We start from the raw sequence: 24,915 nt of genomic DNA on the forward strand, positions 1-24,915 counted from the left end.
CACCATGGACGTACTGGACATTGCCATACTAAAAGATATACGAGGTCTCACAACCGCAATTGAAGCGCTCCACCAGCTGTCTTCCGGTCACCTTCGAATTATTCTCGAATTAGGCGACGAGAAGGACACAGCGAAGACTACCACCCGATTTTTTAGCAACAGGGAAAAACATGCTGAGTTTTTATAAACCACTCTCCCGCCGTGTCCGTCACTACCGTCTACATCTGCCCTGCTGGACGATGCGGTCGCCTTATTCGAAAGCGCACTGAACATAGCTCGCACTACTGCCACGACAACTCGTGAAGTAACGCACCGACCCGTTTGCCTGCCTGACGAACTAAAGGCATTTATCTGCCAAACGTCGACGTTTTATCCGAGTGGCCATGTTGTCTCAGAGCGCCCAAGACAAACTTGCGTTAATCGGCTGCGCGCAGGTGCACAAGAAAAATGCTAATGGTGCACTTTAACATTAAATTGGAGGGTCAAGCAGCACCATATATCCGAATCAGGCAACAGCAACCGCCTCTTCCTCCTTTTAGAAATTTGCCAAAAAGATCTAATATCAGGGACTTGCACCACTACCGCCTCTTCGTGAAGGTGTTATAGTAGCCGAGAGTGATGAAGACAAACCTACATTTTTTGCTGATCTCCTTGCTACCCAAAACGTGCCAGCTGCCCACTTAACTGCCAATGATGTGCACTCTCAGTTGAGCTTACCTCTTCCCGATGTCCACGAACCACTTGAGATAGTTAACCCCTTATAGGTTACTGGTTGCTATGTTTACCACATGACGCCTAGGTCCCATTTGCAAGGGTAGTTCTATGGAACCTGACCCCAGACGAGAGGCTCTGTCTCTGAATCGATCTCTGGTACGTTTGAGTACCATGTTCTAACGAATTAGACAGCATTCAACAAAACTTAAAAAAGTGGTAAATTTAGTCACCAGTGAACGTAAAACAAATCTATTTTTTAAGCCTTAGGGTTTTACCCGTTAAGGGTTAATGTTTTTAATGAGGTTCAAGTGATTGTCGAAACGCTACCCAAATGAAAAGCGCCTGCCCCCTACGGCATCACTGATAAGATGCTATAGAATTTGCCGTTAACAGGGATGCGTTATCTGTACCTCCTAGTAAAATCTGCGATGTTCCCTGGTACCCTTTCGATCCGATGGGAGACGGCGACGGTTGTGGTTCTACCAAAGACACTTAAACCCGAATCAGCAACTAGCAAGTACAGATCCATCAGCCTCCTCTCAGCGGTGGGGAAAGTGGGTGACGCCGTTTTACTGCGCTGTCTAAAAGAGGTCGCTGAAGCTTGGGACGCCTTGCCAGAGTGTCAATTTGGATTTCAGCAAGGGCACTCAACACCCCAGCAGCCCCTCCGCTTAACTGAATGGACCACACATGCGGTTTTTTTTTTTTTTTTTTTTTTATATTAACTTTAAGAAGGAAACAGGCGCTGTCCTTGACGTTGAAAAAGCATTTAGTCAAGTTTGGCATGAAGGTCTACTGCAAAAACTGCGCTCGTTATCCGTTCCTTATGGCCTTTACAACGTGCTGAATTTATATCTCAATAGCCGTGTCTTCAGCGTTCGCGTGGGAGATACACAGTCGCCGCTGCGATCTCTGTCCGCATGGGCCCCCCAGGAATCCCTTCTTTCGCCCCTTTTACCTGCAGTTTCTATAAGCGAAGTTCCCTTGCCATTAAACCCACACTCTACGCCGATTATACGGCCATTTACCATCGTCGAAGTCCTCCGTCTTGCTATGCAAGCATCTACAGCGCTATCTTGATGCCCATACTGACTGGAGCCGTAATAGGAAAGTTGCTATAAATGCGATGAAGAGCAAAACGCTTTTAGTAACTAATCAACGCGTCCCCCTGTTGGCATTCTTAACCTTTGATGGCGTGAAGGTTCAGTGGTATTCTGGAGCGAAATACTTGGGAGTCATCATTGACAACAAACTTTCCTAGAAGCCGCACGTGGACTATCTAGTGGCGAAGCTCAAGGCAGCAACTAAGGCGCCTTACCCTTTACTATGCGGTAAGAGCAAGAGCTTTTTCTGCGAAAAAAAAACGGCACTTGTATATGTCTTACACCCAACCAATAAAGACAATACGCGTCTGCGGTTTGGACCTACGGTCCCACTGCAATAGCGTCGCAGTTGAAGTGTGACAGAACAAATCGCTGCGCGTGATGATAAAAACGAGCCGTGGTTTGCGCGAAATGAAGCTCTTCACCGGGACCTGCAACTGGGCCCTTTAGACGTCATCTTCCCGCGTAATGCCAATGCCCTTTCCGATAGACTAGCCAGACACACTAAGTTCCTGTTGGTGAGTAAACCTTATTAACGCGCCGTGGGGCGGAGTATTTGTCATCACCGCCCACGTGACGCCTTCTCAATTAAAAGCTATTTTGTAACTCGCGCCCACTCCTGATTGAGAGCTCGAGTCTTCGAAGTTTTTTGATAGATCGAGCACCAGGAACTGTATCATTTATAAACAGATAAATAATTCAACCCCTATTTTATTATTTGCTGGTGCGCTTATAGAAGTTCCTTATCCTCTAACTAGTAGCAGTACTTAACCGAAAAAAAACTGATTTTGAAAAGTACGCAAAGCAACCTCTTTTTAAAGCTTTTAACTAATACTCACTTAAGCAGTGAAGCTATACTCGTTTTAAGGCAAAAAGTAAGGAATACTGAAAAAGTTATCTCTTCTTTAAATGTAAATAACTTTACTGGAAGTCTACAGTGGTATATTAGTAATACTGAAAATAGAATGTACGTTTCAACGCACTTACGCAAAAATGTTCCACTGAACTATTTTTCAATTCTGACAGAAACTACAATTAAAGAAAGATAAACCTAATATGTAAACTATATTCAACGGGATATTCTTTACTTTAATACTACACCTAAGAGCATTATAGTTAATTATATAAATGTTTGCAGATACTTCCTACCAGAATATTTTAAAAATTGAAGTTGTAATCTAGAAGCCTCTGGTATAACAGAGTTAGTAAACCTAGCAAAATATATATTCTTCTAATAAATAAATAAACTACTTGTTATGTTTGCTATTAAGGAGGTTTGTTGACATAAGTGAATTAAATAAATTTTGGTATTGCTTTACTATATAACGTTTATAGATTTAGCTCTTCTATAGTCGTTATTTTTGTGAAAGTTCGGGAGGAGAACAGTCTTTAAAATTTTTTAGAAGTCCATTTGTTATATTAGTTTAATATAAAGAGCCTATAATATAGTCTTTTTAATAAATTTTAGAATTAAAGTGGAGAAAATAGTGTGATAAGCCGAGTTTTTGGATGAAACTAATTATTTATAGTTCATATCCCTAAAGAAGGGTAGTTTCAACTTTGAGTGGACAGCAAAGAATATGTTTTTTTACACTATACTTCTTTGGGTGCTAAATATCTTTCTTTTATAAGTTCCACCAAATATTTTTTAACATAAAATTTTATTTTGTATCTAGAACCATGTACAAAAAGTAGGCAGCTTAACGGTTACTTTATTTTATAAACACGTGTTGATTTACTTCATAAAGAAAATTATGAACTTTCTAATAAAGTATTTGAGTTAAACGTAAAAAAGAAGCTCGGTCATTAACTCCGAGGAATGTATGAGCGCCCACTTGCACGCAAATCGAGTCTAAGCGGTATCAGTTTAGCTTACCTTTCACTGACTATTATAAAAAAGAAGGTCGGCTAAAATATGTCGAGATTAACCGCAAGCCCACAGCCGGGTGCAATTAACCCGTTATAAGGGTTCTTTCAACAAAATAAACCTTATTTATTCAAACTTCAAAAATAAAAAACTAGGTCTGCAAATAATTTTAATATGCAGTTTGTATAATATTGACTTCTCTTTAAAAAAAATTAAAATTTGCGTGGTTAATAAGCAATTCCTTAGAAGCAAAGATTGAAAATATAATTAATAACTTTTACACGTTTTAAAAGAAGAAACTTGGAAATTACAACCCACTTATGGTTGCTACTTAAAATCGTGGTATATGAAATATATAGATTTATCATTGTTCTTATGAAAGATGAAAATATCTAAAAACCGTTTAGTTTTGCTTCCTTATTTCTAAGCTTAAAGACCCCTTTAACATTCTTTGTAAAACGTGCGCCATAATAGGCTAGGTATAAACCGCTACTGAGAGTCACCAGGTGGTAATCCCAAGAAGGCAGCTAAGAGCTCGTAGGTTGTTTGTATATAATCCTGTGCCATTTATAATCTGCCTATTGGTTCATACAAAGTCCAAGAATCATTTTAAAAGGTAATAGAAAATTATGTTCCTCTGAGTAACCTAAAAGAATATCTTACAATAAGGATCTTAATAAACACAATTAGTAATAATATTATAATTAGAACTTTTTATTACTTCATTATGCTTCTAGATTATAACTAGAGCTTATCCATATGAAATTGGTAGCCTTCCAAAGAAAAAGCTAATTAGCAGATAATTAATAAAGTTAAAAGTTAAAGGAGAATCTATCCCCAGAGATCGCACTGATACTTCCAAAAAAAAGCAACTAATAATAAACGGTCGACAGTTAACAGAGTTGTGTTAATTAGTGCTTAAAATCTTATTAGAAAAAAAATTTTATAATTAAAGTAATAACGCTTTTTTTTAAGTAATAAAAATAGTTAAGCGAGTATATCATTTGTCTGCACAGCTCTATCTGAGCTTACGGAGTAATTCCATAAACAAGTAATACTAAGTTCTAAAACTTAGCGTAAGAAAAAAAATAAGAACCCATACTTATAGATAAACTAATCGCTTTATTAGGCGAATAAGTCATAATTAATTAAATTATTCATGAACCTATTCCCCACAAATAGCGCATAAGAACCTTCATTGTCACCTTTACTTTTATTGAAACTTTTAAAGGTTTATCTTTATAAAGGTCAAGATGATATATTGAATTATTTACGAAGCAGCATACCTTTCCTAATAAGCATAAAAGGTTTATCATTAATTATCTCATTCTCTTCCTTGCCTGGTAAACAAATTTTCTTTTAGCTTTTAGATATAAAGTTATTTTATTATCACATAATAACACCTTTGACTATTTTTGTAGCCTTTTTGCCTTTACCTTTTTCGGTTTTAAGCCTTTCTCCTATAAAATGTGTTACAAACTTTTTAACAAACGAACTAAGATATTCACAAATTTCATTCATGTAAACAAATTGAATGATACAGAAGTACCTCCTTTGCCTTTGATCTTTACAATATAATTTAAGTCTCCCTGTTAAATACAAATTATTGGTCACCCAGAGTTAATATTAGTTTAACTGGTTTGAAAATGAAAAAGTACACATCATCTAACTACTCCTTTCAAATCAGTAATAATGAAACCAAGAGAGCTAATCTCAAGGTTAGTTAATTTAGGACAGATTATCTAGGAATTTCGTGGAAAAAACATATAAAGTAAATGGAGTGTTTAAAAAAACAACAGTTTTGTGTAATTTATGAAAAGTATTTGGGCGTAGGGAATAAGTTTTATGCATACATTTTACACTACCATTTAGAACTTCAAGGAAACTTTTGGTTCTATTAAACTTTAAAGATGTATTAGAGACAGTTAGTTGTCTTCAGAATATATTTTATTTCGCTTTCTTTGTTAATTAACATTTTATAATCTTTACGCAAAATAGGATAGTGATTACAAGGGCAGTTTCATGACTTTTAGTCCATAATAACTTTGATGATAAAAGTACTATGAACGCAGTAAAACATTAAATCGCTGCACCCATACTGTAGTTCACTAGGCACTCTCAATTTCCAGCTTATATATAGTTAATATTATTCAGCATTTGCGACAACTGTAGCTTTTTTAAAAATTGTATAAAAAAGAGTAATTTATTTTTAAAATATCTGAGAGTTGACAGTACGCATACTTCAAAAAGATCCAGTCAAACTTTTTTATATATTGATCGGTTACTTTATTAAGTTGCCTTATAGGTTGTTTTCAACGTCTGACTTATTGCAACTTACATATTATATTTATTGGTAATCTTCAATCACCCAAAAGGTATTGATTGTTAGGAGTAGATACCTTTGTATATGGTTTCCCGTCCTCTTGGGTAGGGCGTCCATTTTTTTGGTGTGATAAGAAATCTTACAAATTAAGATTTTAATAATCTACCTAAATCTCTTACATTACCTACTTTTAAGTGTTTTATAAATTACCTAATAATAAAATTTAAAATTTAAACCAAGATAATCGCGCGTGCACTTTAAATTAACAATTAAATAGGTTAAACTACCAAAGTTTAAAAAATATACACTATTTAGGAAATAAGTTAAAAAAAAAAAAAAGTAATAAACGCTTCTAATAATATCTACTATTAAATGAGTCCAAAATGTTAGAGTAGGTACATTTTCTTGCAAACAGCTTAACATTTTGTTTATTCAAATTTAACTGGTTCAAATCGATACGATCGCCTTTTAATCTAAAACCCATTTTATTAACAATTAAAAATTAAGGCGCAGTCTCAACTTGTAGTTATTACACCTTTTTTAATATAAAACAGGTTTATGTTTGTAATTATATTGCTTTTTATTGAAATTTATTTATACTTTTGTTATTGCATTAACATGACTTTTGTAATACTTAAAATCACTTTAAACCTTATAAAATTTAATATTGCTAAGATACCTTGTGCTAAACAACAAAGTTTAAATAAATATTAAGTTTATCATTAATGTTCGTAGTTGATTCTGTACCAACCTTACTTTCGCTTTACTAATTTTTTTTGTTATTCTATGCAAAAAACCTTCTCCGGGAAAGCGACTAAAGATACGGGTATCCAAGGCCCCCTGAAGGCCAACCAGCAAAAAAAAAATGCTTGCAAACCCCTCCAGTCTATGAGCTCCCTCCCAGTGGGAAAAAGCGTTATCCTAGTGTTCATTCTGACGCTGGCTTATATGGCGAACGCTACACGTAGTAACCCTTTTAATAAAAATTTTTCAGTACCTTGGTTTGTTCCTTGAAAAAGTCATAATTTAAGTTTTTAAGACATGCCAAAACACTTTTTTTTTTTAATTTTAAAATACCGTTTTTGAAGAGAGCAAGTCAAGAAAGTGAGAAGTCAAATGTTTTTCCAGTGTAAACATAAATAAAGCAAGAGAGTGTGTGAAAGTATGACCTTTCAAATTATATTCATAGTATATATATTCACCACAGGCGTCAATTAATAATAATAATATTAAATAGAGGCATTCATTTAGAACCCTTAATTACGCATATAACCATTTTAAATAACTACCTGTGGACCCGAGCACTTCAAGTTATTAGTATTTTTTCGGCCATACGACGCACGAGGCACCGGTTAATTGGTTTCAGGTGAGCGCCATTTCTGGAGTTGCCTAGTTAAGATGTTTTTTTTTTACGTCGAAAACTTTGTAGCAAAGGTAGAGATATAATAAAAGCGTTTGTGTCTGTGTGAAACCTTCGTTTTTGGGCTTGATAACTGTGATATTTGATGAGCGTTAGCATGGTTTATACGGTTGACTTCACAGAAAACTAGATTGAAAAACTTTAATTGTAACTTGTGTTCATAACGTCTAGGCTATGATACTTTTTTTACTAACTCCCTACTTACGTATAGGTTTGTTCCTTCTTGTGAATTCTTCTGCTGTAATTGCTTTATTATTAACTTTAAAGGGATTGTTGAATCTGGCTTTGTTTATTTTAAGTTCCTTCTCAAAAATTCGCAAGTAAACATATATTTTGGAAAACTTTTAAAGCTTATTATTCATAAACTTAACAAATTTTCTATTTTTTTAACATAGCTATTATGTTGCAGTAGGATTTTTTTATAATATAAAATATGTCAAAACAGCAATATGTTAATAAGCAAATTCAGAACATGGTCTCCTTTATGGAGCAAGAAGCCGCCGAGAAAGTACCGTTTAAATTAATTATACGACTTCACCATATAAATATAATGCTGGGATAGGCAAATGAAATATTGATAAAAGCCGAAGAAGAATTTCTTCAAGAAAAAGGTTTTTAACTAAGTCCTTGTTTATGTCTAGAAATATATTCATTTGTTTTATTGTTTTTTGTTCCTGTTTTTTTAGATATTTTAAGATCATTTTTTATCTTGTCTTTAAAAATCTAATTGATATTTTTATATTAAATTATTGGTTTTACATAAAAAAGTTGTGAACTTTTACTTAAATCTATAACTGTTATAATATACATATAATGCATCTCTATGCTGGGGTTCTATTTTGTAAGTTGTATGTTCTGTATATATCTTAACAAGCTTTTTATTATCACTGAGTCCTTCACTAAAATAAACTTTGAAGACCTTAATTGATTTTTTTAAAGATCGCATCTTACAAGAGGAGAAGACTAAAATTCGAGAACATTATGATAAACGCATTAAACAAGTGGAACTTCAGAGAAAAATGTTATTATATTTTTGTAGCGTAGTAACACTGAGGAAATGTAGTCGTTTAATTAGTTTGTACTCAAATGAAGTTAATCAAAATCGACTCCGCTTGCTGGAAGTTCAAAATAAATACGTCAATGACGTCATCTCTGAAGCTAAAGCCGAGCTGGTGAAATTATTCTCGGATCAGGAAAAGTATAAAAGTTTCTTAGAAAAATTAATTTTAGAGGTTCGCTCCTTTTGGTAATTTACTACTTTTTATTTTTTTAACGTGTAAACTGCGTCACTTTAAAGGGAATGCTAACACTTTTGGAGCCTACTGTTACTATTCAGTGCCGCCGGTGCGACGTCGCTCTTGCAGAGTGCGCATTGAGAGCAGCTGAAGACGAGTTTTCCTGCGTTGTTTCGGGTGGGGCGCACTTATATATAACCATCATAAAGGGTCACGTGACTCCTCGTGTTGTAGGCAGAAGCTGCAGCGGCTCTGTCGGTAGCAGTTATTTGCCGGTGGCCTGTGCCGGCGGGATCCTTGTCTGTACACCGGATGGGCGGATCACATGTGACCAAACTGTGGACAAGCGGCTGAACAGCATATCTTTTGATGTACTGTTGCTGGCTTTCTTTCTTTTTTGATTACTATCGAGCTATAAAGGAACGTTAAGGATGAGAAAAAAGAGTTGTAGATACCGCTCTTCTTATTGATTATATTTTTTAATGTTGCTTCCAATCCTTTCTTTTCCATAGATGATGCCTAGAATCAGAGAAATACTATTTGGGTCGTCCAAGGACTTCAAGCCACTTTCTTAAACGAGCTTCTGGCTATAAACACACTTTGCCCTATTAAAGTTTTATTGTTTTTCTATTAATACAATAGTTGTGGTGTCGTTATAAGTAAGTTGGCAGGGTACTGCAAATTCTGTGGGGAAAGAGTGTCTTTTGCGTTTTGTGTATTTTTTGTATACGCTCCCGTTCGATCTTCAGAATTGGGAAGGAAGGAATGGTGACCTACATAATTTGTTACTGCGCCCTCTTTGAAACAACAAAATTGTTTAATTTCCCAAGCAATGTTTTACTAAAGCGCTATATTAAGTATCAGGTTGCTGTTGTGATTCTTATTAGCCTGCAATAACACAGACAAGCGGTACAAAAAAGAATTCTTTCAGGCTGTGCCCTTATGGAATTTACACACATTTAAGTGGATAATATGGCTGGCACAAAAAAAACTAGTTACAAGCGTAACATCCAAATTAGACCTTTTTCAGGTCATATATGCCGGAACCGTTGCCCAAGATTCATTGAGATTTAACACATTAGGATGTGCGCAGTAGTGAAACTAATTCAGTAAGTTGTCAAAAAGAGCATGAAGGGAAAAAAAGTACTATAGACTTACCAATACAACTAAGACTATGAGCTGGCGAGCCTATGTCATTCCCCTTACTTTTCCTACTTTTACAAAAAGAAAGTTATAAGCGCCTAGCTTTCTACTGCGTACACGGCCATTGTATTGCTGATTAGTATGAATTTTTGTTAAACTTAAATTTTACCCCATTTTCTTTGTTAAAGCTCCATAAACGAAGAAACTCTAGGTTTAAAGAGCCATACCATACGTATTTTAAACAGCCTCCAAGAGCTCCCACATTTCAACTTTTTTTATATCATAAACTTTAACCATTACCGTTTAGAGCTTTTGAACTAATTTTTTTTTGTTAAAGATTTTCTTATGAAGGGACTAATCTGGTAATAAAGTATTTACTTCCCTCTATAAGAAATAGAACATAATTTATTACTTACGAGCTAACCTTTACAACTTTAAAGATTTTAAGATATTTAGACCTATCAAATAGAAATATATAAAAGTTCTACTTATAAGTTATTATAAATAGGCTCTTCTATTTGAAGTATAAAATCTCTTATCTAGCTTTTGAAATAGTCAGTGTGGATACTCTGTGCAGTAGAAAGGCAGTCTTTTATAAAAGGTGGGATGTTGCTGTAATGAGGGTTGCATAACTGTTTTCTTAAATTGAAATAATAAAAAGTTTTTCATATAGTGTCTGTACGCTATGCGATTTAAGTATTAAGTCCACTTTGTAGTAGGGCACACTGTCAAGGCCCTTTTCGTGATGAAAGTATTGACCATCTTTAGGGGGGGGGAATCAGAAAGGTGCAGTCAATGCAACCCTAGGAAGGGACACCAAACTAGAGGGTTTAACCTTTTAAAAGATAGTGCCGGTTAAACGTTTTCCCTCACCTTTGCGAAGCTCATTCAGAATCATAAGCTTTCTTTTTAGTAAAAGAGATGATAAATAATAATATATAAAACACAAAATTTATACAAACTTTATTTTCCGTATCTAAAATATATGCACTCACAAGGCCTTCACTACGAATACGGCACTGTACCTTATAATTTCTCAAAAGGACTAGAAGTTTTCAAAACCCAGTGTTGTTCTAAATATATTTCAAATTACTTAGGGTCAAGAGTTGCAGGTCTCTGCAATTACTAGCATAATAGCAACGCTCTGCTTATCACCTGTAACTTTCATAACAATCAGATATACGGTTGTGAAAAGATCCTTTTAGAAGCTACGTTATATCAATAATAATTGCACTAGTTAGTACGACTTGGAAATTTTTTGTAAAAATTAATATTAAGAAAAAAATTAATTGGCACAATTATTTAATATATGTTTTTAACCATAAATTTTTTTAATTTACAATTTCTATAGTAGATGAAAAACTCTAGCCAAATGTTATATACAGATAAGATGGTATTATTATATGAAAACGTAAAGACGTTATAGATATAGTAGAAGTATTAACGTAAAAATTTATTTATGGAGGATAAAAATTGGGCTCTAATAATTACAGCCAAAGTAAAGGGTTAATCAACGAAGCCAGTTGCTCGTTGGCCAGCTTTCGAAGATTCCAAATTCAATTTTGGAAACCTATTCAGCTGGTAACGAGTCGGTGGTTTTTTCTCTTCATAGTAGGTCGCCGTCCGCTGTAAATTCAAGAAATTTTATATAGGGAATAAAAAAAGTTAGAACCTGTAACCTAGTAAAACAAAAATAAATGTCTATAGAAAAAAGTGCAGAGAACTTATGCTTATATTTGCAAAATTAGAAAAACATAATTTTTGTAATACGTTATAACCCGGCCTTAAGCCATGAAAATTAAATAAATAAAGAAAAATTTATTGCATATAGCTAAAAAGCATCATAAGCAGAGTGAACAAAGCCTAGGTCGCTAGAAGTAAAGGCTAAATATGTAGAATCAATTAGTTTTTGAGGTTTTTTACTCTTTCTATTTTTTTTCCCATTTTCTTCTGACAATAGACTAGTTATAAGCTTTTTTTCAGTTATACCAGAAAACTGTTTTTTGTGTAAAGGTGGCTGAGTTGGTTTTTTAGTTGTATTACCACTTCCATTAAGCGCAACCGCCGAAGAGGCATCATCACACACACCTTCACTAGTTTGTTTACTAAGATTATACAAGTTATTATATGACTGCATCAATGTAGGAAAATATGATTCTTGAACAATAACAGTTTGCTTATTCTGTTTTTCCAAGATTGATGATAGATTTGTGCTAACTAACGGAGACGCGCTCTGGGAGGATGTGATTGTCGAGGGATCTAAAGGTTTCTGAGTGTTGTAAGGTTGATCGTTAATACTTTGAGTATTTTTAATTTTCGGTGAGACCAGCTGCTGTGCCTTCTTCCTGGCTTCAATAACCTGTAAGGCAAACAATAAGGAGAAGGGGAACAGAAAGGTTGTAACTATAAACTACCTTAGCCTTCCGCAAGCAGAACTCCTTAGCAAAAGCAAAGGCTTCAGCGTCGTTCCCCAAAAGATCTCGGATTGATTCCTTAACCAACATGACGTTCTTCAACTGAAACAAAAAAGCTAAAACAGAAGCCACTTTCAAAAAAAAAAATTAAGTTACTCTTTCGTCTTTTAAAACTACTAATCATGTACCATCAATTTCGCTGGAGCCAAGCTTCGTTAGTTTTTCTTTGCACCATTCCCGAAACTCTTTTTCGCAGGGAAGGCAGCTTTTTTCAGCGGAGGGAAGCGAAACCGTTACAGGAACGACGGAAGCAGAAAGATTATTTGTATTTGTCTGTAAATTTTTCTTTGATTTTGGCTTCTCTACATTATCAGAAACGGTTCTTCGTGACGCTCCTACTTGATTCCAAGGGGACTTTTCAAGAGGGTCCACAGAAGTAACGTCTAAATAAAGTATTCATCCTTAAGTGATAGCTTTATCAAGCTATCCGCCTTAAACTCAAACTAACCGGTAGCTAGCAAAGCCCCCACTGCGTTTTTTGGAGAGGAAGTAGGATGAAGCAGTTTCGTTAGCTGTTTTCCTTGTTCGGGCTCTGGTACTGGCTCAGGGCAAGCTGCCTTTTTGGTTATCTGTTGCCCTCTAAAGAAACGCAGTAATCCTTTAACTAGGACAACTGTAGTTTTTAGTACGCTCAAGAAACCTTTAACCTTTTTTTTCTCTCCAGAACAACTTTGTTCTTCTTTTCTAAACTCTCTGCCCTCAAAAATGGCGTATTCGTATGTGAAGCCGCGTGAGACGCGACCACTAAGTACCACGGAGCAACAGTGCTCGTCTGCGGTTTTTTACTAGCAATTGTAGGTGTTTTGCAATTCTTTGATACCGAGGGGGACTTCTCGGGCTTAGTGGTTTTTTTAGGGCCCTCTGGAAGAGCGGATGGGCCACTGCACTTAGTGGCGTTGGTTGGCAGCGTGCATCCCTTACTACTATTCTCACATTTCTCCTTTTTATCGCCATTTTGGTGTGCAATAATGGGTTGTTCTTGCAGGCCTGCTGTATTTTTAATTTCCTGGTGATTCTTATTTCTTTTGTTTTTCCCCTTATTCTTGGCACTGCGCGTGTTTTCAAGAGGTTCCTGAGAGCCGGTTGGTTGTTCGTGCGAGGAGGGCTGTTCTTGAACAACGGGGGAGCTGCTTATGGATGAGAGGGTACTTGCGTTTGCTTCTTTGGAAGAACATAGGGGCTCCAGTGGCATAAATGACCCAAACGGTGGGTCGGATGTGCCATCTAACTGTGCTTTTAACTGTTTGAGAGCTGACTCCCGTTGTTGAAGTATATCACTCTCCAACGCTGATAAAGAGTGTAGGTAAATGGAATTAATAAAGTACAATTCTAATAAAAGTTACGCTTAAGTTGACGTTGAAAATGCTCTTGTGCTTGCGCCAACAAGTCCCCATGCTGTTCCTGCGGGTAACGCTTAGAAATGGCCCGAAGTTCATCAAGGAAGTGTGTTTTCGCCTGCAAACGCTTCTCTAGGAGCTGGGGGGTGTTCACTGGTGAAAATAAACAGCACAACGAGAGAAAAAACTCACTTGATGCTGGAAATGTGTATTTACTGCGCTCTGCAGCATGCTGGCTCGCTGTTCGGCAGTGGCGGACGACGGAGTGCTCGTCAGCGAATGCAGTTTTGGTCTTAAAGAAAGTTGCTGCAATGCGAGATCCTGTAGCCCTGCCAGTGTAGTCGCGCAGTTAACGTGAGTAAGGGAAAGGATACAGTTGAATAGGAAACCTAAACGCATAATGGTAGTCTCGACTTCCTCCGTGTTAATATAATTTTCTATTATGTTGTTGTTTAGCGGAACACCCAACTCACTACCAAAATGATCGCTCTTCCCGCCAGCTAAGTGGTCGGTAGACAACCAAGTGGATAAGGAAACAGGAGAAGGTGGACAGGCCACACCCTCTAAGTCTTTCTTCTCTGATAAAGTTTCAGAGGAAGTAGCCATTTCGCGATGAGGCGGCGGCAAAAAGAAGAGATCGCCCGACGAGAAGGCTTGACAGTCATTTAATGGAAAGCGCGTGTTATTATCAGAACGCGCAGTACATATAAGAGGATGGGGAGTATCGCTGAAGGGTGTAGGGTTAAGGTTAAAGGAAGACAAGTAGGCGGATTGGGGGGCAACGCGTTCCGAACTAAAAGGACGGCCGCACAAGTTGGGGTGGAGCGTGTCAGAAAACTCATCCTGCGAAGGCCGGCCAGCCAGCTCGGCGGAGTCAGCAAACGGGAGGCCACCGGAACGCTGGATAAGGCCAGCGAGCTGAAGGAAGTCAGAATGTCGCGTGATGTCCCTGACGAGTAGATCCGGGCTCAAAAAGTTAAACCGGTACCAATTTAGCATTTCCGCCGATGTAAATGGTCCTAGTAATTCGTGAGGCAACAATTAAAGGTAAACGACTTAAAAAGAATCACCTTGAATGTCCCCTTTCATGTCCCTGTAAACCCAGCGAGGTTGATGGGGCGCTGTAGACCAAAGAGTGGCATCATTCGCCATATAAATACTACGAAATAAATACAATACAAGAGGCACGGAGAGCTTGCGGGCTGCCCGGGTCATCCACAGGACAAGACTCATCTCGCTTTAGAAGGGGGCGTAGCAACGAGGAGAAGAACGACAGACGTGAGCTGCACTCCTTACCTGCGCAGAGTCAGAAGAGGTTTCGAGGTGCTCGATATGAAGCGGAATAGAGGATTCCACGGGAACATCTTCTACAGTATGCAAATATGGCCGTCTCAGTAAGAAAGCTGGCAAGTTAGAATGGCAGTGGCAAATAATTAACTAAACTACATCCCAAAATATATATAGGGGAAAAATGGTATAATATGTTGAAAAAAGACACTTTCATCCAGGAAAGAAAGCAATAAAAATAAAATTAGAGACTCGAGCGAGACTCCAAAAGATCTGCGCACTCCAACTCCTCCTTCTCAAAATTAAGAGGTCGCGCAAGATCGCTCGTGTTACAACTGCGTTGCTGAAAGGCAGTTGCCATGGTATTAAGGCGCTGCATACGTCCAAAGTAGTTGTGCGATTCAACGGCTACAACAATAAAGTTAAAAATAATGAACAAAAAATTAAAAAAAGATGGAAACTTCGGGTCTTCAGCTGACGTGGAGTCCCACGCGCCCCCCGAGTAGCCACTTTGCTGTTAACATCCTCTGACTTCCTCCCCTGCAGTGCACCAGAAGAGAATAAAGTGAAGTACATAATAACATAAACTAAAACTGGTAATACTGACGATGCAAAAATTAAGTCACAGCTTGAAAGTGGAGGCAAAATTTCGAGGGATAAAAGTGAATCGTGTTCCAGAAGTCCATCTGGGATGGGCGCTAAATAAAAGGTAATTAAAAATGCGCTTTCAAACTTAAGGTAAAGTTACCGTCCGATTTATATAAAGCTAGCAATTCTTCCTTAGAGTATTCAAATCGTGGCTGGAAAGGTTCAGAGGTTTGTTGAAGAAAATAAGGAAGCAAATTGGTAGAAGACGCTTGTTGAACCCCCGAACTCAAAGTTTGAAGACGTTCACTGTAAGGTTTCGACGAATGAGGCCCTCTTGACCTGATAGAGTTATAAATAGACTAAAAATAATGAAATAAAAAATACCACTCAAGTTTAGTTAAAGTGGAAGACATCCGTTCTGCTAACGCTAAAAGACTATAAATGGATAGTAGAAATAGTAAGACAAAAATAATTCAAATTATTTTAAACATTTTATAATAAAATCAACTGATACCTAGAATTCTTTAATACCTTATAGGTTTTATATATATATATATATAACTAACCATAACACAGCAACAATTAGGTAAAAACGGAATAAACCAATATAAATGAGTAACTAATGAGATCAATTTCAAAGCTAAAAAATCCAAATTAAAAATTCTAATTATTCAATTTATACAATCGTTATACTCATAAGCAACAATTAAAAAATGATATGAATTTTATATTATAGAAACTTCTCTATACAGCGCTAACTAGTTAGTAGAACCTCCTAATATAAAAATGTAAGACAACTTGCGGAACTATTAAGACGTTACAGAAACTATTAGGGGGAAGGAGTTGGGCTCATGTGGAAGGGCAGATGACATCACCGAATAGTTGCAAAGTGCTAGCTCCTACACACTTCGTCTACCAAAATTTTCAAAAAGTAGTCTTAAAGGCTGCAGTAGGGTCTCCTCTAAGTTTCATGATAAATTAAAAGAAAATTTGTGTTCCAAGCTCAGATTTAAAATCCTTAGTATCCTTATATTAAAAATCTTGATAAGTTAAGTCTCTTATTCAAAACCTTTTACATTTGCGGATTTCAATCTCCGGGACAAGTTGATTTTATTAATTTTATGTCCACTAAACTTTTGAGACAAGCCCCCAAATATATAGTTTTATTTACCTATTTTTTTTTTAAAGCTTTATTAGCTTATATAATAGCAATATACGAAAAAAATATATCGCTAAAAAACAGGTTTTATGTAATCCTCAGAGCTAATCAAATAGTTGAGAGCAGTTTTAACGCGTTTATAGCAAATAAATTTAAAAGACTACGCAAGAAGAATTGCATGACACACAATTAGCTGGAAGGTTAAAATATATAATTATTTATCAACAAGAGTTTGTGATTTCAGTACGTAAATAGATTATAAATTTTCTTTGAACCTTTAACTGCAAACTTTAGTTGTCATATTTTAATAGTAATTAAAATTTTGCAGAGAAACTTAAGTTGCAAAGTCTAATACGTTAAGGTAGCTTTTACGTTTTTATAAAACTAACTACAGCCCTCTCTGGTTGTAAATATGTTTTAAAGGAGTTTATCTAATAAGAAAAAATGACAAACAAAAAAATAGCACTTGCAAAGAGTTGTTGAATTATGGTTATGATATCAGCTATGCATTAAATGTTATTTAATGCTTATATAAGTTGATCTGTTTTTATCATTGTAATAAACTATATTTTTAAATTAAGATTTAGTAAAGTTTATAGAAGTCGCTGGGTAACTATATTTAAATTATGGTAGTAATGACCAAGAGAAGTTTAAAATAGTATGAAAAAAAAAATTAGACATAACCTATATTATCTTATCCGCATTCATATAAATAATACCATAATCATATTTTGTTATTATGCGTTTAATGTTCTAAAGGTAGCTAATACAACTTGATAAAATGAGTCAACTTAATAATATTTAATAGCGAGGATATTTATTTAACTTAAGGGTTCCCTTTACTCAAATTTTTGTTTCAAGTGAGCTAAAATATAAGGCGATCCTTGAAAACTTCAATTTCAAGTAAGGAGCAGACAAGAGACACTTAGTACCATATTAAATAAAGTATCTGTTAAGAAAGTAATAATATGCCCAAATGCGCACATAAAAACAAATTATTCCGCAAATTAAGATAACTACTACACGGAATTCAAAAAATAATTTCATACTAACGTTGATTTTAAAAACTGATACTAAGTTAAATAATCATATTTATTAATAATAAGATTTCCATGTGCTCGATTGGGCCGTAAAGGAAACACCGAATTTCAAGCTCTCAACAGGTGGTAGCGTACACATTAGCTTTTAGCTTGTGTTAAAGAAACCTAATATATGTGTGTATATATTTAAATTTAATTCCACCACTAACCCATAATATATACTGAGTCCGTTGAGCTGTCACATGCGCCTTAATTAACCTCATTTGTGGGGAATGATTGGTATGCTGAACAAGCCGTTTGGATGGCGTTGGCATTGCGTCGAAAAACGTTCTCATGTGGTTCAATCCGGAGAGTCTTGCTGTAAGCCGTCGCTGCTTGCAGATAAGGACCTTCAAATTCAGCTGACAATCGGTTAAGCCGGGCCACTTTTTGCCGTGGCGGTGTAGTACGCCATGGCCGCAGCGCCCTGAGCAAGGCGTGATGTTAAAAGATTAAATCTAGAGTCTCGGAGAATTGAACCCAATCCTTAAAAGTCCTGGTCTATGTCCTCAGTAACTTCTTTTCGTCGTCCAATTCAAGCAGAACTAGCAGATGATTCGTTGAAATATGAATATTGTAATAACGGCGGTATCTAGTACGTCTGATATCTCGTCTTCGCCATGTTCGTTGTTTAGGTTATTAATACGGCTGTTCCGAGAGGAATGTTTGCAGTTAAGGCCCCCACATACATCAACTGAGGATCAATTTATAAAAAGGGCAATAGATCTGTAGTAAAAAGTGTCCTGCCGGGAAACTAATAAGCTGCGATTATCAACTCGAGCCCCTGGCTGGTAAAGTGGTGTAAAACTCCAACCGCCTTAATGCTTTGCAGGGATGGCAAAGTTACCACACTGTGTTGAATATTTGGTCTAATTAAAAAAGCTGAGCCTCCACAGGCCCTTTAAAAACTGTCCTGGTTGTTCGTCGTAATGTTGCAGAGGCTGAACGGAACGCTAGGAAGAAGATAGCCTCTCTAATAATACACAGCTCAATTCTTTGGTGTTGCATCAATTCCTGAAACTCTTGTTTCCCAATGTAGAATGTTATCTGCGCCCCAGAATAGAAGACGGGCGTGACCAGGTGCTTGGGGCCTAAAAACCATTGCAAACGGAATCCCGACCTTTCACCATATCTAACGTTGTTGACAGGTTTGCCGTCAATATTTAAAGCCGTTGTCTAAGTGTTGGGTGCGGTGGTTGGGGAAATGTCTTTGTGGCCGAGTGAGTGGCATAAGAATTGGTTGGAGTTACATGGAAAGAGGTCTGATTTAAAGGGTGGGTTGGGCAGTTTGGTTAAATAGTGTAGATCTTCGCGGGTAATATTTGCAGCTACGATAGTCGGTAGTGTGCGCTCCGCAGTTAGCACAACTGGCAGGGATTCTAGTGCCCTGTACAGTCAAATGGCCTTCGCCACAGTGAGCGCATCGGGGGGCTGCAGAGCAGAAACTTGCGCTGTGCCCAGAGACCTGGCAGCGTTGGCACTGACCGACCCACTACTTTTTCGAAACTCCTCCACCCTAACCTGAAGATAGAAAATAGTCTAACTCTAACAGCTTTTGTCGATCACACCTCTGCCACTAGCACCATTAGTAAGGTCCCTTCGTGCTTATCGATATTGTTCTCCGTGTGCATCCTTGCTACGCGGAGAGGTGTGTTGCCTTGCCTGTCTAAGTCTCCCTCGTACTGTTTGGGCGTCGATATAGCGATAGCTTACTCGTAGAACAAATTTTAAAGTTATGTCCTCTAGTAGTTGGTAGGTTAAAGGTTGTAGCGCTTCATTACCCATAAACTTAGTGATAGTTCAATTGACGTCTGCTACTGCTAATATACTTTAATTTCCGTTTTTCGCAAAGAAAAAGAGAAGAAATTCTATTATTTCGCTTAAAAAGAGATGCGGCCGTTGAAACCGGATCGGAATTGCTGAAGGTAAATCGAGCATTGGGAGAATTATTATCCCTATCTAAGCCAAGGCTGGCTTCGTGCCCTCTAAAAAGCATATCTGTGTCTTTCCTAATTTTATAGTTACTGTTACTATTATTAAATATAAGATTTTTGGTGGTATTATCAACAATTTTTATTTTTTTATACTATTAAGGTGGTTACAGTCATTAAGGTTATTTGCAGAAGTATCATTACTACAATTTTTACTACTACTACTACTGCTTTTGTTTTCTGTATTATTATTTCTATTGTTTTCACCATTATTAATTTTTTGTTATTAGTGTCGTTATTATTATTTTAGTGCTTTTTTTCAAAGAGTACTTTCTTCACTCTCCTCTAAAAATTACTCATTTCAAGGCACGTTTAGTATTTGAAGAGCACAGTAAGGACCGCTAATATTAATTGTAATAGAAGAAATCCCCACCCTCGGTTCAGCTCGTAGTCTAGTTTCGTACTTAATACGTAACGCATTTTCAAAGTCCTGTAACTTTAATTTCACAGCCGTCAACTCTTTCGAAGCTTCTGAATAATAGCTAATAAATTAGCGTTTGTCCTTAATTCGGCTTTTAGAGGTGGGGAGCCCTTTTTATTAAATATTAAAGAACAAAAACAAGCAGTAATCAAAAAAATATATATTAACGAAGTTAGTTACGAATTTTAGCTAGTATATATATTACATTTATTAATTTGACTAGCCTAGTAGGGCGTGCGTTACCATTTCACCACACCGCAACGCAAGTGACCACTATTAATATAGTAATAATACTAAAAGGGTTTAACATACATATATATATTTATTAATAAAAGTATTTGGTGCTACCTGCCTACAACTCCCTGAGAACTATTAAAAACGGAAACGGCGTAAAGTAAACAAATAGCTCCAGGTGATTCCTAGAACCTCATGTGTAACACGCCCAAAAAATGTAAGAGGCCATTCGGCACTGAAGGTAAAGTTCAAGCACCTCTCAAAGAAGTAAATTTTTAAGTTGAGTCTAGCTTCTCCGTTATTATAAAGCAATTGAAAGTACAGTATTACTTAAGCCCATTAGTGTCTAGAAATTCTAATAGACACATCGTTGCCAAACTTTTGTTTCCATGATTAAAATTCTTCTTTTTAAAAATCTTGCCCTCAGAAGCAATGTTTTATACAATCACCGTAGCGCCTTTGCATTAATAATGTGAAAGTTGGGAAGAAACAGACATAGCTTTACTAAATTTCCTTAAGCTTAGACCCTTATGACACAACTTAGGTGGTAAATGTGTTATACGATAAAAAAGATATTAACCCTAAAGACAATTTGAAGAGGTTTCATTTAGGATTTTTTATAAGTTGTTAATGGCTTTAATTGTCACAAGACGTTCTTTAAACTTTTCCTGTTATTGTGCTAATTAATATGGCGTGCGTCTTTCTACTTTATTAAAAGACATTTTTTCTGAGGATGCCATACCATGTGGTTAACCCTCTTTCAAAGACAAAAGACTACAATACTAGAAATTAGCATGTGAATTTTTTATATTAAGTTCTGATTTGCTGAAAGGATTTGGCTACCGCACTATATCTAATATATATACTAGTAAGAAGCACTCTCTTCCAACAGTACCTATACCCAGTATAGGAGAGCCAGTATAGGAACAGGCACTACGGAAAATGACCCCGAGCCAACCGGGACCGAATGCAACCCCAGGGTAGAACCACCCTAAAGAGTGCGCCCAGCCCACACCATAAGATTTTTTTATATGACTTAGTTTTATTCATTTATAATGTCAAATTATTGATAACTAGATGTGATTTAACTTAATTATTAACTCTATTTACTTTTAAAAGTTTATTATGAGAAGTCATATAGTGTTATGTCAATTTTTTTTTAAAAGCTCAGTAACTTTAAACAGGCTTGGTCACCTTTGGTTAATTTATTAAGCTTCTGCTAATATTTAATTATATATGACTTTTTAATTGTAATTAATTTAAATTTGTTTATTATTTATAGTAATAAACTATAATAGGATTAAATGAAAGTTGAACCTATTTAGGTTCCACAGTTAGGTTTAAGTTAGAAAGTCTACCCTAGTGTGTAAACATTAAATTTAAATAAGTTTAGTTAACGATCACAGAGGTAGGATGTTAACCTTAATGTGTTCTCTAAGGTTGCAAGGAAGATAGCACTTGTGTGAGAACTTTATTAGACTTTTAGGTTTAATTAGCTTTAATAGCTTATCTCATTATTAAAAAGAAATGAAAATAACCGTTCAAGGAGAGGCAGGGCTCGAATTATATATACTGGTAAATAACATTATTATATCAGTCTTACTTCTATACTAGTATACTACTACATAGCTACAAGTACTATAACCTTCAGTCAACTAATGTTAACCAAAGAGTACTAATAGCTAATTTTTAATTTTTATAGAAAATTTTTAAAATTTTTTAAAAATGATTTTTAATTTTTAATGAAATTAAAAATTTTAATAACTTTTATAAATTTCGGAGATACTTGTTCAACTAAATGAAATTATGATGCCACATAATTTATTATTGAAAACTAGCTACATTATGCTTGAACATTAAAACTGTCGTGTTAGTCATGATATATTAATTAGATCATAATTTCTTAACCTGTTTCCCACTCCTAGAGAGTTTTTAAAACGAAGTCCATCAGTGCATGTTTTCATAGAGAAGGAATCAGCATGATGGGGTAAAAACCATCCCAGAGAAAAGAGCACCCATGAACACAAGAAACTGCCAGCTAACCCACATCCTTGGTTGATAGCTTTGAGACCATCTTGTTTCCGTTGAAAACAAATTAAAATTTTTGCAGTTTATAAACTATCCACGTATAATACCAATAAAGTTATAAAATTAGCGAGTAAGCAGTCTTTACATGTTAAGGCCCGTTCAATTAATTTAGCTTACATCTTTTACGATTTCACCTTTATATATTATGACAATCCTTTTCCATACCTTGCTTTAGTAACTATTTAAAAGCTTTAAAGCTAAAATGGTATTAGTATTCTTTTTTTTTTTACTCAACAAGTTAAAAATAGATTTTCATTTGCTTAAACTGTGTAAAATTTTTTACAAATGGACCATTTTCTTCTGAACACTGGTTTATATAAGTTTTTTTGATTAAACGATCTTGAGTTTTTACTTATGAATACCTTGCAGCGGATGATATACTCTTAAAAATAAAAACTTCGAGTTACTTAGAAAACTTTAGCTTGTTTAAAGATAGTGTGGCCATCAATTTTATCTTCTTAATTTATAAAAAACAAAAAAAAAGAGTTAAAATTAGAAAAAGTATTAATATGCCCTTCTTTTTTATTATTAGATGCCTTACAGTTTTAAGTTGCTATATGTGCGCCACTACAAACTTTACTAAATAGATAGCGCCGGCCATGCTAAAACTAAAAAACTAATAATATTGTGTTCTCCTAAAACTCTTCAAGAACAACTATATTTCATATAATAAATGAATCACACCTGCACAAGCGTCATATAAAGATAAAGATCGGCAGCCTCATTTAAATAAAGAAGAATATTACAGAATTGTCTAACGAGTTACAATTCACATGCCACCCCGGCACTAGAGAAAAATACGAAGACACGGAAGGGGCCAATGGCGCCTCTCCTTACCGGAGCCTTGTGTTCTAAAATCCAGAAACAGAAACAAATCAAATTTAAAATAAAAAAGTATTTAAGGAAACCCAAGGCCAGCGCCATCCCCAATTTTGGTTTTTCGTGGAGCCTTCCCGGTGCTCGCTTCTCGCTTTTCCTGTGCTATAGTTGTGTCGTCTGAAGGCGTGTGCTACGGCTTTTCACTCTGTTTAAAAATGTCCTTTTTTTAATACTTATTTGGTCACTCAAACTTTCCTATAATTTAAAACAAGTTAATGTCTTACAATCCCTACGCTGCTCTTGCAGAGAATAGTTCTGTTTTAAAGGCCCCTTCTCCAGTTGTGTCTGCAAAGCATAATACTGCTAGCAAAGTTAGTCCCGCTTTAAAACAGCAAGCTTCTGCTGTTGAAAAAACTAAACCGGTGACAAGAGCGAATTTTCGTTCTGCTAGGAATATAGCCCCTCAAAACCATTCTACTCTAGAACGACCAGGCGAAAGAAAAAAACCCGTTAATAATAAATTCCAGAAGGGACCTTCAACCTTTAGACATAATAAAAACACTGACAGATTCGCAAACAATATACCACTTCCTAATGAATTGAATGATGCAACAAAACCTTCAGGCAGATTGAGCCCGGAACAACTGGACAAAACTTCGGGTGATGTAATTGGTGATCTTACGGAGGAAGGTTCTTATTATTACAGCTGAAATTTTTTTAAAATAACTTTATTATTCAACAAAGCGCTACGTTCTAAGGAACTAAATAGGCGCCCATACAGGCCCCGCAATCGAGGAGTTGAGGTGAAAGAAAGACATTCAAGAGGAGGCGCGTTTCTCAACTGTTTTTAGCCTATCTTTTAAGTAATTTATGAGTTAGGGCCTGGCACTGGTATGAAAGAGTACGCTAAACGAGGTGGCGCCCGTCGCGGGGATTGGGGTAGGAATGACGATCCGGCCCTTCAGCAAGGAGATAGTCTCAGCCAGCCGGATGCCACCCCCAACGTACCTTCTTTGCCAAGGGGTTTGCCTGAAAGGCCTGCAGAGGCTGAGGGCCAAACGTTAACTTTGGCAGAGTACAAGGCGAAGCTTGCCTCTAGGAAGGTTGCTAAGGGTGCTCCCGGCGTAGGAGAGCTGAACCCGGATACAGAGCCTCAGGCGCTCCAGGGAAGCCCCCAGAGCCAAGCAGACGCAAGCTCCTATACTAAGCAGCGAAAGGAAAGACTCAGAAGGGATCCTAAAAGAGAAAATGTGGAGGCGTCCTTCTCTGTTCGACCCGAAAGCAAGGGGACCCAAGGGAGGCGCCCCCGGGGACCGAGACCTCACCGCAGAGAGTTGAATACCAACAGGCAACTTTTCTTCTCATTATACGCAATAGCGTGAACAGGAATACTTAATTGATTTCACATAGCAGGGTTGTCAGCAAGAGCCCGGAAGCCCCCGACGTGGAGTGCTCTGTTGCCTTCCCTACCCTATAAATCTTGGTGGTGATCTTAGCTTGCACTGTACTCAATAAAAACGTGCTCTACTCTCCTTGAATTGTTCCTGCACCTGCATGACCCCTCTTAGACCCCACTTACAGCACGTGAGCCTCCCACGTTGAGGGCAAAGACGTGAAAAGCTGCTTTGTTTAA

General features: G+C 36.5%; 3 protein-coding genes across 5 annotated transcripts; 2 read left to right on the forward strand and 1 right to left on the reverse strand.

Moving 5' to 3' along the window:
- Positions 1-7,472: 7,472 nt before the first annotated feature.
- Positions 7,473-9,261, forward strand: LOC135119422 (V-type proton ATPase subunit E 2-like). Of its 2 annotated transcripts, XM_064043847.1 has the most exons (9): positions 7,473-7,536; positions 7,639-7,747; positions 7,837-7,935; positions 7,990-8,038; positions 8,367-8,448; positions 8,503-8,659; positions 8,725-8,839; positions 8,897-9,033; positions 9,175-9,261. In XM_064043847.1, the coding sequence occupies exons 3-9, from the start codon at positions 7,861-7,863 to the stop codon at positions 9,235-9,237; spliced, it is 678 nt and encodes a 225-aa protein (XP_063899917.1). In that variant the 5' UTR covers positions 7,473-7,536; positions 7,639-7,747; positions 7,837-7,860; the 3' UTR covers positions 9,238-9,261. The 2 variants fall into 2 exon arrangements, with proteins under 2 accessions (XP_063899917.1, XP_063899915.1); XM_064043845.1 differs by lacking the exon at positions 7,473-7,536 and having other exon boundaries at positions 7,714-7,747; positions 7,823-7,935.
- A 2,050-nt stretch (positions 9,262-11,311) lies between these two features.
- On the reverse strand, positions 11,312-15,922 carry LOC135119384 (uncharacterized). Its single transcript, XM_064043793.1, has 17 exons — positions 15,876-15,922; positions 15,652-15,830; positions 15,507-15,601; positions 15,365-15,443; positions 15,156-15,311; positions 14,913-14,983; positions 14,796-14,853; positions 14,687-14,737; positions 14,006-14,635; positions 13,809-13,945; positions 13,623-13,755; positions 12,927-13,566; positions 12,728-12,858; positions 12,408-12,662; positions 12,220-12,350; positions 11,664-12,164; positions 11,312-11,431 (listed from the first exon to the last, which is right to left on the reverse strand). Exons 1-17 carry the CDS (start codon positions 15,902-15,904, stop codon positions 11,312-11,314), a joined length of 3,396 nt encoding a protein of 1,131 aa, XP_063899863.1. The 5' UTR covers positions 15,905-15,922.
- Positions 15,923-23,414: 7,492 nt separating this feature from the next.
- LOC135119406 (uncharacterized) lies at positions 23,415-24,799 on the forward strand. Of its 2 annotated transcripts, none has more exons than XM_064043823.1 (4): positions 23,415-23,972; positions 24,027-24,110; positions 24,162-24,630; positions 24,693-24,799. In XM_064043823.1, the coding sequence occupies exons 1-4, from the start codon at positions 23,558-23,560 to the stop codon at positions 24,757-24,759; spliced, it is 1,035 nt and encodes a 344-aa protein (XP_063899893.1). In that variant the 5' UTR covers positions 23,415-23,557; the 3' UTR covers positions 24,760-24,799. The 2 variants fall into 2 exon arrangements, with proteins under 2 accessions (XP_063899893.1, XP_063899894.1); XM_064043824.1 differs by having other exon boundaries at positions 24,696-24,799.
- The last annotated feature ends 116 nt before the right edge of the window (positions 24,800-24,915 follow it).

The sequence above is a fragment of the Zophobas morio genome, unplaced genomic scaffold (assembly GCF_036711695.1).
Source record: "Zophobas morio isolate AGI-343-1 ecotype UQ-CSIRO unplaced genomic scaffold, CSIRO_AGI_Zmor_V1 ptg000259l, whole genome shotgun sequence".
Lineage (NCBI taxonomy): Eukaryota > Metazoa > Arthropoda > Insecta > Coleoptera > Tenebrionidae > Zophobas > Zophobas morio.

Excerpts from the sequence above, each read along its gene's own strand:
- LOC135119422 (XM_064043847.1), top strand. The coding sequence starts at position 7,861 with ATGTCAAAACAGCAATATGTTAATAAGCAAATTCAGAACATGGTCTCC. Across the intron at positions 7,936-7,989 it reads AGCAAGAAGCCGCCGAGAAA|GCAAATGAAATATTGATAAA; the intron begins GTACCGTTTAAA and ends ATGCTGGGATAG. Across the intron at positions 9,034-9,174 it reads TGAACAGCATATCTTTTGAT|ATGATGCCTAGAATCAGAGA; the intron begins GTACTGTTGCTG and ends TCTTTTCCATAG.
- LOC135119406 (XM_064043823.1), top strand. The coding sequence starts at position 23,558 with ATGTCTTACAATCCCTACGCTGCTCTTGCAGAGAATAGTTCTGTTTTA. Across the intron at positions 23,973-24,026 it reads TGGTGATCTTACGGAGGAAG|CGCTACGTTCTAAGGAACTA; the intron begins GTTCTTATTATT and ends TATTCAACAAAG. Across the intron at positions 24,631-24,692 it reads AGAGAGTTGAATACCAACAG|CAGGGTTGTCAGCAAGAGCC; the intron begins GCAACTTTTCTT and ends GATTTCACATAG.
- LOC135119384 (XM_064043793.1), bottom strand. The coding sequence starts at position 15,904 with ATGTCTTCCACTTTAACTAAACTTGAGTG. Across the intron at positions 15,602-15,651 it reads AGCTTTATATAAATCGGACG|CGCCCATCCCAGATGGACTT; the intron begins GTAACTTTACCT and ends CCTTTTATTTAG. Across the intron at positions 12,351-12,407 it reads TGGCTCCAGCGAAATTGATG|TGGCTTCTGTTTTAGCTTTT; the intron begins GTACATGATTAG and ends TTTTTTTGAAAG.